Source organism: Parambassis ranga, chromosome 5 (genome assembly GCF_900634625.1).
Source record: "Parambassis ranga chromosome 5, fParRan2.1, whole genome shotgun sequence".
Lineage (NCBI taxonomy): Eukaryota > Metazoa > Chordata > Actinopteri > Ambassidae > Parambassis > Parambassis ranga.
In genome coordinates this window covers 3,405,330-3,417,032 of record NC_041026.1, presented here as the reverse complement: position 1 = coordinate 3,417,032, position 11,703 = coordinate 3,405,330, and the positions used below count along the sequence as shown (strand labels likewise).

Genomic DNA, 11,703 nt, shown 5'->3' with positions numbered 1-11,703 from the left:
ATTTTGGCGAGCCAGCCAGGAGAGAAGTTTTTTCATAAGTAGCGGACTTTTGTCAGTGCCGGCGGCCAACGGTAGCCGTTGTCAGCCGTGGAAGAGAGACTTCTCTCCAACAACGAACCTAGACAAAACGAAAAAAAAAAAAACGGATCGTACTAACAATGGAGCTAGAAGCCTTAAGAGACCAAGTTACCACTACACTCTGTCAGTTAAAGTGGGAAGAACTTGTGAAGGTCTGTAATTTTCTGATTACTGTACTACTGTGTTCAACACATGTGCACCTAAAACTGGACCACAGTGTTCCAGCTGCATGGCCCTATTTCAGGTGGTGAAAAAGGTGCAAATTTAGTAACTCTCACATAAAGAAGCTCAGAGATTTTTCATGTTTTACTCCACAAGACAAAATACATTATTTAATTATGATTTAAGGTTCTTATAAGTCTAACAAATGGTTTTGGGTGCTAACAGGTCACTAAATGAGACTACAGAGGCTAACAGGAACATTACCCATTATTGTACCAAAAGGATCAGCTGCACTGTGGTTAACAGTAGAGGCCCTGTTAACACTGGTTTTATTGTTGTTCTCCTCAAAACTGATTCTTATTACTCTATTGCAGCAACAAGAGGTAAAAATACTTTATTAATCCCATCAGTCAGCCATATAGTCATGCAGAAAAAAATAGACAGCTGCCTACAAAACTGGAGAAGGACCAAATCATCATCCGCAAGCTCTACTTCAGACTTTATCCTGGGGAAGCCACTCCATGCCTGTAGGGACTCCCCAAGATACACAAGGAAGGAGTCAGCAAAAACATTTTGGAAAAAGCTGTAACACACAGCACACAATAATTAGACAGGCTGCATGAACCCCTGATGAACATCTACTGCCCGCTGCACACATACACAGTCTGTGTAACAAAACACTGACACATCCATCCATATAAGGCTTTTAAATATATCAGAAGTTACTGTCTGCAAAAACAAGAAGTCCCACACAGTGGTAACACAACAGGAAAATTCATCTTCTATAAAACACATCATGACCACTAAGGCTCTGACACACTGAAGCAGACTGTTGTTAGAAGGTAAGCTGATGATGTCATTGTTTCTATATGAAGGAATACTTCCTTTCCGCTTGTGTAATTAGATAATCCACCAAGCACAGGCCTTATTCATACATGTAGACCAGGATCTGTTGGTTCCAGTGTCTGCATGCATAACATGAATGTTTACTGCTGCCTGAAGAGAAAACAGCTCACCGAGATTTCTCACTTTATCTGATGGTGAATGATTTCTTCTGCACACAGTAAACATATCATTATGACTGAGATGGAGCCGTCTCATTAAAAAAAATGCATAAACCACTTCATATCATTGGGGTCCAACCAACAAGTCCCCCCAGCTGACTGGTGACAGTTATAATATTTCACCATGTTTCAAGCATGACAGCATGCTTAGGTCAGCCATCATCCATCCTGACTATCAGACTCACAGTCACAGCTTCCTCCAGCTGCTCCTGAGGGATCACTAGCTCCTCTCAGGCCAGCCAGAAGACCCTCCAGTGTGTCCTGGGTCAGCTTTATGTTCTCCACCAGCACGGCTGTGCCTGGTGCACCTCTCAATGGAGGCACCCGGGGGTGTGTCCTACACACTACACATATCTTCTAAATGTGGCCACACACCAGCTAAAAGCTCACTCAGCCTGTTGCTGTCAGCTCTGCTGTGGTTGGTGGATGACCCTGCACGTGCACAGGTATGCATTTCCACAGGCACATTTAGTGCACTTCATGGGTCTGCTAATACAAGTGGATGTTAGTCTGAGTCTGAGTGTGTGTGTGTGTGTGTGTGTATTATTTGTACCATTTTTAGCTGCTCATGGAGAACATTTTATAGTGTGTGAACAAGTGTGGATTTATGCAGCACAGTGTCATATGTGAATTTCTCTGCACTCCACTGAACATCCTTAATCATCTTTATACAATGATGTTTTTCATAGTACGAGCACTTGTGGTTTTCATGCTGTATCTCTGTACAAATAAAACACACGTTTTAAATGATAATGTGTCTTTATAGTGGGAAGGTGAACATGTTTTTACATCAGTTCTACAGGACCACTGTGTGCTTTTGTTTTCTTTTTTATAAATTGTTTGCTGCTGGTTTCATTGTGGTTGAAGGAAGGAAGGATGTCTTAAAACCCACTGAAGGTGCTGCTGGAAAACTTGAGTATTTTAAAAGTTAAAAGCAAAGCAGAGAGACAATACTTTATTTACAAACTACTGTCAAAAGGAAACAGTTATATATGAGCTCTGAAGGAACAGTGTGGCTCTAACTGCAGGACAACATTGAAATTCATCTGAGCTGAAGAAATCACAAACACACCATCAGACAGTCTGTCAGTGTGTCCACTCACAAACAGTCCAGCCCGCTACATGTCCTCTAATAAATAAATAAGGGAAGCAGAGTTCACAGAGGGAGGAGTCTCTTATTTTGAAAGGAACACCATGGCAACCGCCCCATCAACAGTCCATCAAATGATTCAAAGAGCTGTAACACAACAATCTGGTCTATGCCTAGCTAGTTAGCATGCTAACTTCAGTCCACGCAGAAGTCTGAGGCCTGGACATCATAGCTGGTATATTTGACCTATTGTGGTCTGAACCATTCATATTTAATCTGATCTTTGGGACACTGTAAGCATGAAATCACTTTACAGCTGTCAGTAAATCTGATCTACATATAGATATCTGTTTAAAGAAGGAAACCAGTGCAGAGCTGCTCAGACTGGGACTGTGATCAGACCTCAGCAGTCTGTACAGCATGATGACATACTGTGGGAATAACATGAAGCAGAAAGGTCACCAAAGTCCACATCTGTCTGCTAGTAGACCAAGCACAGCAGGAGCTAAAAGCTAAGAAAGGAGCACACAAATGTCCGTGTGCAGCATAAATATATGTAAACATTTGGTGAATTGCTGCATATTTAGGGATGCAAGTAGCTGAGTAGTGGTGTAATGTTATAAAGCTTTGTGTAACAATCAGCTTAGGCTCTCAGGATTTAAATGTGACTGTACACAGTTAACTCAGATGAGGTCAAACTGAGGGAATTGTCTTTAAGAGCCCCACAGCAGCAACTTAGAAACACAACAGGATACATAACCAGTGTAACCTGCACAGGTGGAAGGGGTGTGTCCTCCTGACTATCAGCTATACAAACTCAGATGACCCATACAGAAACACAGCAAAAGCAACAAATCCACATGTAACAGGAACACTCTTTACAAATACCAACAATACACTGTAAAAAAACACCAAAAATATATTTATGTCTCTGTTTCCTAATATTAATTACACCACTCGGCAAACCTAGAAGCAGCTAATCACTTGTTTCCAGTGACACAAGTGTTACACCAGGTTTTCCCCAGAAAGTTTCCCAGTTCTATTATATATATCTTATCTATCTACTATCTATAAAGACAGCTGCTAAATGACGCTCTTCATCTGACTGTGAGCCTGCTGACCCTGTTTCTGTTTTTGACAAACATACAGCTGCAGCTGTAGTCAGCTCTGTGTGTGTGAGCCCCCTCCCTGTCTTTACTTCCCAGGTGAGGGAGAGTGAGCGAGCGACACTGACTGACAGTGAGAGAGGCTGGGAGTGGTCTGCTGTATAAAAGTTGAAGTGTCTTCCTCATTCCTTCATTTGACTTCTCTCTCCTCATCCTCACACCTGACACTCTACCTGCACAGGTAAGCTTGTCTTCGACTCCTCTAACTTAGATTCAGACTTACTCAGTCTGACTGTGTGTTGCTGACTGCAATGTGTGTGTGTGCATGTTATTGATCAGGATGTCAGCGCAGAGTTACATCGACGTACTGATGAGGCCTGACCACTACGGGTTCTACCCCATGGCAGAGGGCGCCATCTGGGAGTTTAGATCATGTATGCCATTGGGCTCCACCCCTGGTCTGAGTGGCATCAAGGTACACACACACACACACACAACAGTGTTTATGATAAGAGTGTAAAAAGTGTGTGATGGGGTTGTGGAGGGTTATAAACTGTACCGTCAGCATGCTGTCGTGTTTGTTTACACATTGTATGTGTGACTCTTCGCTAACACTGATGACCCACTTTGGTTTGTTGTCACATTTGTGACTTTATTGTGAGCAGAGATGAAGAAAAACTGAATTATATTCGAGGAGAAAACATTTTTCAGTAACTAATTGATGAATAAATAACAAACTTATTTCCTTTGCTCAGTTAAAGTCTACACACAAAACAACAAGTGGCCCTCAGGTTGAGGTGTGGCCCCGGAGAGAGAGCAGCTTGAGGAGCCACACCTGAGCCTGAGGGCCAGATGCCCAGGGGGGCAGGATGGGGGCGTTGCGGTTTATCAGGTTATGCATGTTCTTCAGACGCTTGGTGGATTCTAGTTTGGCAAGTTAAGATTTATTTTAAGAATGTTTATAGGTTTGTTGTCATGAATACAGTTGTAACTGTGCTGGACTGTACTGCTGGACTGATGTAAGGTCAGACTCTGCATGGAGATGAAGCTGCCGCACTGCACTCAGTGTTTTTATGATGTGCCTCAGTCATGATGCCGGTGCGCTGGCTGAGTTAGTTAGCTACTGTCTGCTAACACAAGTCCATCCATTATTCTTATGATTGACATTCATCATAGCTCATCGAATATTTCAAAGATGTGTGTACTGAATATTAAATGTAACTACACATCATCAGTTTTCTTTGATTATTTTAATCTCTGACTCCCTGATCAGGAGTCTTTCTGATGTGTAAGATGACCAGGCTGTGTGTACAGTAGCTGCTCCCTGTTGAGATGACACACTTTGAATAAAGTCTGAAACATGCTGAATCAGCTCTTTGTCTTTTTCAGCCAGATGAGATTAGGAAGCTGGTTTCAGACACTCCCACAGTTGTGTGCATCGCTGGACAGAAGTGCCTAGTGCTCAGAGACGAGCTGCACTGTGCGCCCATCTACTTGATGGACTTGAAGACCATGCCAGATGCTGAGGGCAACAAATACAGCATCTGTGTGGGCAAGTGCAAGACAGGTAAGACTGAGGGGGGAGATGGAGGGAGAAAGGGATGTTTTTGAAGAAAATGTTGTCCTTACTCTCTCTCTCTCTCTCTCTCACTCTCTCTCTCCACAGCTGTCGTCATTGGTAAGGGCAAAAAAGGGGTCACAGGTGGACAGGTGTCCAACATGGTGGGTATACTTAGGTCCGCCCTGTGCGAAATAGGCCTATAAGACAAGATGGCTGCCATCCCTCGTCTACCTACCAAACAAATGCTCACCAACACCGTCTGTGTTCTGTACTGAGCTGAGAACATGGACTCTGTCCCCCTCACACCACCATAACGTGTGTTTATGTGTGTGTGTATGCATCATGTTTATTGAGTGCACACACAGGGAGCCAGTGTTAGATTTCCAAGTCTGTGGAACTCAATAAACACAATAAAAACAAACATGTTTATCCTGAAGTGTGTGTGTGTGATTGCTCTGTCTAAACATTGTGGGCTCTCTTCACTGTCAGGTTTATTACATTTGACCTTGCGGCCCTCCTGGCTTAGATTCCTCCAGCTTAAGACTTCACACAGACAAACATCACACACACACACAACATTAACTCAAATGAGGCCAAAACTGACACACAACAAAGAGCACATTCTGGTACACTGTGATCAACATAAACAGAGACTAGAATGTGTTCATTTTGTTATCTACAATTGAACAATTCACAGTAAACCATCTGAGTGGTAGGGGCCAGCTATGATGGACCAATGTAGTCCCTCTCATTAGGAGGTAGAACCTCTCCTGATAGAAGAGATCCTCACACCTGTCATAGAAGAGAATAACCTACAGGGATCAGTGGACAGCCTATAGGGTCAGAAGGCATTATCCAGGGTTTCCACAGCTGGAATAGACTGAGTAGACCGCCCCCTTAAGGAGACCCAGACAGAAAACGAGTCCAGCAAATATCTTCACAAGACATCTGTATCATAGTGGTTCTCATCAGCCACTGTCCAGCTACTCCAACACTCTGGGAGCATAAAAAGTCTGTCCAGTAAGAAATGTCACTATTAATCCATCTGGGGAGCACATAATGGAGGTTCCAGTTTTGATCAACAAGTCTCTGCCCATCAAATTCACTGGTGATGAGCTGGAGCGAATGAAACAATGTCTGTGGTGCTGCTAACACAGTTTCACAAGTTCTGTGAATGGCAGATGTTAAGGTTTCCCAAAAGAAGCCAACTGATGGAATGATGTGAGATGCCGGTGTGATCTTTGACAGCCATTTCCCTGGGGAGGATACCGGGGAGCCCCTTGAGGTCACTGACGGGGCTGCTTGTAGGGACAGTCTCTTTCCCAGGGGCCAGGTTCACAATAGAAGCAGTCACCTCCACTCAAACCGCTGTATCCACCCTTTCCATGCCCCCCTCCCCTACAGCCACCCTCTTTTCCCCTCCAGTTACTTCCTCTACGATATTGACCCCACCCACCTTGATAGTGGGGGCGTGTGACCCAAAATGGGGTTAAATACATATCAGGATTTCCCACAACTGGGGACTGTGGCTGAGGTGGGGGAGCAGGCTGAGGCTGAACCACCCTCTGTGATGCAGGGGTGCACTTCTTCATTTTCCTCTGATATGCTGCTTTCTTTCTAGCTTGAGCTAACTGCAGCTTTAATAATTGTGTCTGCAGCCCTTTCATCTCCATGGTCTCTGTGTCAGTGTTGTCAGTGTGTAGATTCATATGGTGTACAACATGTCTCTCCCAAGCAACAGAATCACTTCCTGGTAAAGCAGGGTCATTTTTCTGGGCCTGCTGAAGCAACAGGGGAAGCCCCCCACCTCTGTTGCCTGTATATACCAGTGCTGCTGGGCACCAAGTTGACTAAAGTTCTCTCCTGTCTGTCTGTCTGTTACTCGCCCCCTCCCATCAGGGACAGTCATGATGGGGTACATCCTAGGAAGTGGGGTCTGAGGCAAGCAGAAGCTACAGCAGAGGCGGGTGAATAGGGAGGCGGTATCTCCGCCCCCTGAGTTCCCTCGCTCTATACTTCCTGTTTAATGTCAGTGGTACTACCAGACTCCTTACAATCATCATCTATGCAGCACAGATATGCCTGATATAGAATGTCTCCTCATCAGTCTTCACTGCCTCCTTCAACTCAACTGTCTCTAACACTAATAATCTAATAATCTCCTCCTTTCTCTCTCTCTCTAGTTTAACTTTATTCTCCGCTGTTGCAATCACACTTTTTAGCGGCTTTTTATCATCTCCTTTCACTCCCTGTCCTGTCATTGCTGTACACACTGCTGCTTCCATCTCAGCTGCAGCCTTCTGTTGTCCCTCTGGTCCTGCCTGTCCGCAGCAACAGCTCAACATCTTACTCATCTGTTCATCAATTGTTTTCCACGTAGACATGATTACCACTCACCAAATCCTTCTTGCGTACCTGCTGTATGTTAAAATGTACCTTCTATATGTGCCTTCGTCTATCCCTCACTGTGACTCTGGCAACAGAGTCACACACCTTCACTTAAACACACTTTCACACATACATGTCACTCATTCAACTTACAACAAACACTCTGTACAAACTCACTTCTCTGCCAGCGCAGAATCAGTTTCAAACACAACAATTCTCCGACAGCGCGGAGTACATAAAACAACCACGACAAGACAAGACAACAAATCACCGGTTTATCTTTTCCTTAACAATACAGCGCTTTCTCAATTTACCTAGGCCTATATTTGAAACTTATTGCCAATGTTTTAAAACATTTTAAACTTATTGCCAATCAATCGTTATTTTTGCCAATCCGCTTTTGTTCTGGTTACGCCCAATCTTTACATCAAGTTTTTCACTTTTTCATTCATTTAACACACTTTGATTCTATTACTGCCAATCCATTCTTTCTTTTCAGGGGTCATCAAATTCCCTCGGGCTCTCAACCGAGCTTATCTATGCTCGCGTCCAAACATAGTGGGGGATGCCACTCCCAATGACATAACGCTCATTCACGTTATTGTATTAACCCTTTTTTTATTCTTTTTATTTTTAATTGGTTAATATCTCTCTCAGTGTCACTTTTCCTTTTTCTCTTTTACTTCATCTCATTTTCTCTTTTACTTCATCTCATTTTCTCTTTTACTTCATCTCATTTTACTTCACTTATTAAGACTTACAATCTGCCTCTTACAATTTGAACTCTAAAACACCATACCCATCCCAGTGACTACTTAATTTAGATTGTCCAATGTGCAGAATTTTGATTAAACAGGTATCTGCTTACCTTGTTATTATTGGCCAGCCAGTAGTCACTCCGTCAGGCAAGATGTCATTTGACCCACACTCCTTCAAGTCCCTGTTCGGGCGCCAAATTGTCGGGGTGAAAATCCCCTTGTTTCCTTCTGATCACCCCCTGAATTAGTTTGTAAGGAAGGAGCGGATAAATTCTGGTCTCAAAATTATAATTTATTAAACAATGAGGCAAATTCTGAGTCGCAGAGCTCTGGGTTGTTGCACACACAGAACCAAACAAGAACAACACAAGAACAGGACAACCAACAAGAACAAACAACCACACAGCAACAACGAACAATGCAACCACCACTGGACATGGGATTCACACATTGATATACCCCATGGGCGTTCCTGCCTGCCGGCCCACAGGGGCATCTACCGCCCCCCTGCAGACCCTGGTTCATACAGCAACTAGACCATTAGTGTTTACTGCCAAATAAGGTAAAACTTCAATTCCTCAAATCTCATAGGTTGTGAGTCCAATCTGGGGGTGACCATAAAACTGGGTACTCAGGAGAAAAACACATTCCTTTAGAATCTGGCTTTTATCAGGTCAAAGGTGCTGCTGTCCTTAGTCTGAATTTATGACCATCTCGTACCAACCGGAGCTCTCTCCAGAGAGCAGAAGAACAACTGATCTCATCTGCCACAGCCTGAACTGCAGAAAACAACGTTATATGACATACTATGAAATTACTTATTAATACATTCAGTATCCGCAAATTACTTTGATTTTCTATAAAATTTCCTAACACATAAACACTTATGAAAATCACATTATTAAGCGCTAAACACATATAAACATGAATACTTATATATCTGAACACACTGCATGTTAACACCGTGCAGAATAAATTCTTTCACCCAACAGCTGTTACATATAAGACATAGAGGACGTCAACATTCAGACAACAAAGGGTTAAAGAGTGTGAATACTTGGCTGCTACAAGATAAACATCAGATCAGATCATCAATCAGCAAATGTAACTCTGTCAATAAATAACATATCTGTCTCAGTCTGTAATAAAGCTGAAACAACACACGGCATGGCCGACCTCTGGAAGAGCTGTGGACAGAGTCAGTCCATCACTCAGAGACAAAGAACTACACAGTGACTCTGCTGTTGGTGCTGAATCTTTCTATTTCTGTGTCTCATAACAAGAGAAACTGTTAGAGAAACAAAGACAAGTGCTGCTGCTGTCAGTCCAATGATGAGTCCTGTCCATCGTCCTCCTGTGTCTGCTGGTGGACTCAGAGCTGGTCTGTCAGTGTGTGTCTGAGCAGCAGCTGCTGTAAAGGACAAAAATGTGAGTTGAGACTTGTTGATGTTTAAATGAACATGTGGACTGTTTGAATTGAACCTGATGCTGTCTGTCTGTACAGAATATTATATGTTACAGTTAGAAGAACAGAAATCAGACAGTTCTCAGCAGACAGCAGCTTTAACTTACTCACCAGAGACTGTGAGCTCACAGCTGGAAGAACCAGGACCAGAAGCTGTCCTCACATCACACACATACAGACCAGAGTCTTCAGTCCTGAGTCTGGACAGATGAAGTCTGATTCGTCCTTCTCTGAGGGCGTCTGTGTCACTCTGGACTCTTCCTGAAAAACCTTCATCCACAGACTCTGAGAGCTCCACACCAGCATGGACCCAATACAGGACTGAGGCTGTGAGGTTGGTTATATGATCACAGAGGACATAAATGTCCTCAGTCTTAGTCTGAGAGTCTGTGTTGAACGTCCACTCCAGTGTGATGTTGTGGTTCTCCTCTGCCTGATAGGAGCTCTGTGTCTCCTTCACTTCAAGTGCTGCTGCTGAGGAGGTGAGGATGAGGAGCAGCAGGATCATCTTCTCTCTGTGAGAGGACACAGAGGTGAAGAGTCATCAGGTTCAGTTCAGTTTTTTTAATAAAACTTGATTTGTTGTTTTACTGTTACACAACAACACACACACCTAAACCTGAGAGTGTTGTTTGTTGACACACTGTCACTTGCTGCTGGGTAAAAACATCCCTCTGTATGTATCAGAGAGGAAGACGTGACTTCTTGCAGCTGATCAGAAGGACAAAGAGGGAGCACAGCACCTGTCTGTCTGACCGCTCTACTCACAGACCTGGACAGTGTTTCTGCATTTACAGTGACGAGTGCTGCTGTTGTTAACTTGTATCTGATCTACAGCACTCTGCTGCTGGTGGGTGTGACAGACAGCAAACAGGCGGAGCAGGACACAGAGACAGGGACCACCCCCTGCACTCTGCTCCACCCTTCGTGGGTGTTTCCTTTTTGTCCCCGAGCAGAGTGAAGGCAAAAATAAAACAACAACAGAAGAGTCCAACAAGTCTCCATCAGTGTGTGTGTCCCTCCTTCACACAGACTGAATGTGTCCACATGTGTCTCTTGGTGGGTCCATGTTGTCCCTCCTGTCATGTCTTTGTTCCATCAACATGTGTGTGTTTGAGCTGCTAAACTCATTCTGTACAAACACCTTGTTTTTACACTTTACACAAACTTACACTGTTCTTCATCACACACACACACACACACACACACACACACACTAACACAACAACAACACACTGGCTCTTACCTTTTCAGCAGCTGACATGAAGCCCTTCTGTATGTCACCACAGTTCCAACCAGTCTGCGCAACACAGCAGCACACACACATATACACACTCAGCACTGATCACTGTGTCCCGCCCACTGAACACTTCTCCTCTGTGGTTCTGTGGTTAACTGCAGGAGCTTTGGTTTCGTGTTTGTCTTCCTCATCTTTCAAATGAACTGAGTCCATCAGGGAGCCCCTGAAGGTGCACAGCATGTTCACATGTGTCCTAACACACTGTTTACAGTCATATTTATCAGGACGGAACAAACTGATCAATAAAGTGTGTTTTAACTTTTATGTTGATGGTCATATTTTATTAAAACACCAAATATTTCTGCAGGTTCTTCATCACAAGCTGACAACATGCTGCTGTCACACAGCTCCTGGACTACACAAACCCAGAGGAGGCTGTAAACACACAGCGTGCTCAGTCTGAATGAGGAAGTCTGAGCAGAGAGAGAGAGAGAGAGCTGCTGATAGAGACGCTGCTTCACTCAGCGAGTGAAGACTGAGCGAGGTGTCACGTGATCATGGTCATTAACTTCCTCTCTATTTCTGAAACTCTTCCTCATGTATTGTATCTGTCCACCTCTCACACTGTCCCTCCTTGTATGTAAATGAGCATGGTCCTGAGCAGCTCGGTGTAAATCAGTACAGGAAGTGATCAAGTTCTAAATTAAAGTCACATTCATGAACTTCACGGTTTATTTGTCGCCTCAAATGTTTTCAGAAACTCGTTTAACTGAATTATTTCAACGATATCA

The 11,703-nt window shown here is 43.7% G+C and overlaps 1 protein-coding gene across 1 annotated transcript; it reads left to right on the top strand.

Moving 5' to 3' along the window:
* Positions 1-3,704: 3,704 nt before the first annotated feature.
* Positions 3,705-5,497, top strand: LOC114435381 (profilin-3-like). The gene is made up of 4 exons (XM_028405051.1): positions 3,705-3,741; positions 3,840-3,975; positions 4,890-5,067; positions 5,167-5,497. Exons 2-4 carry the CDS (start codon positions 3,841-3,843, stop codon positions 5,262-5,264), a joined length of 411 nt encoding a protein of 136 aa, XP_028260852.1. The 5' UTR covers positions 3,705-3,741; position 3,840; the 3' UTR covers positions 5,265-5,497.
* The last annotated feature ends 6,206 nt before the right edge of the window (positions 5,498-11,703 follow it).

Coding starts and splice junctions, on each gene's coding strand:
- LOC114435381 (XM_028405051.1), top strand. CDS start 3,841: ATGTCAGCGCAGAGTTACATCGACGTACTGATGAGGCCTGACCACTAC. Junction 3,976..4,889: donor CTGGTCTGAGTGGCATCAAG/GTACACACACAC, acceptor TGTCTTTTTCAG/CCAGATGAGATTAGGAAGCT. Junction 5,068..5,166: donor TGTGGGCAAGTGCAAGACAG/GTAAGACTGAGG, acceptor CTCTCTCCACAG/CTGTCGTCATTGGTAAGGGC.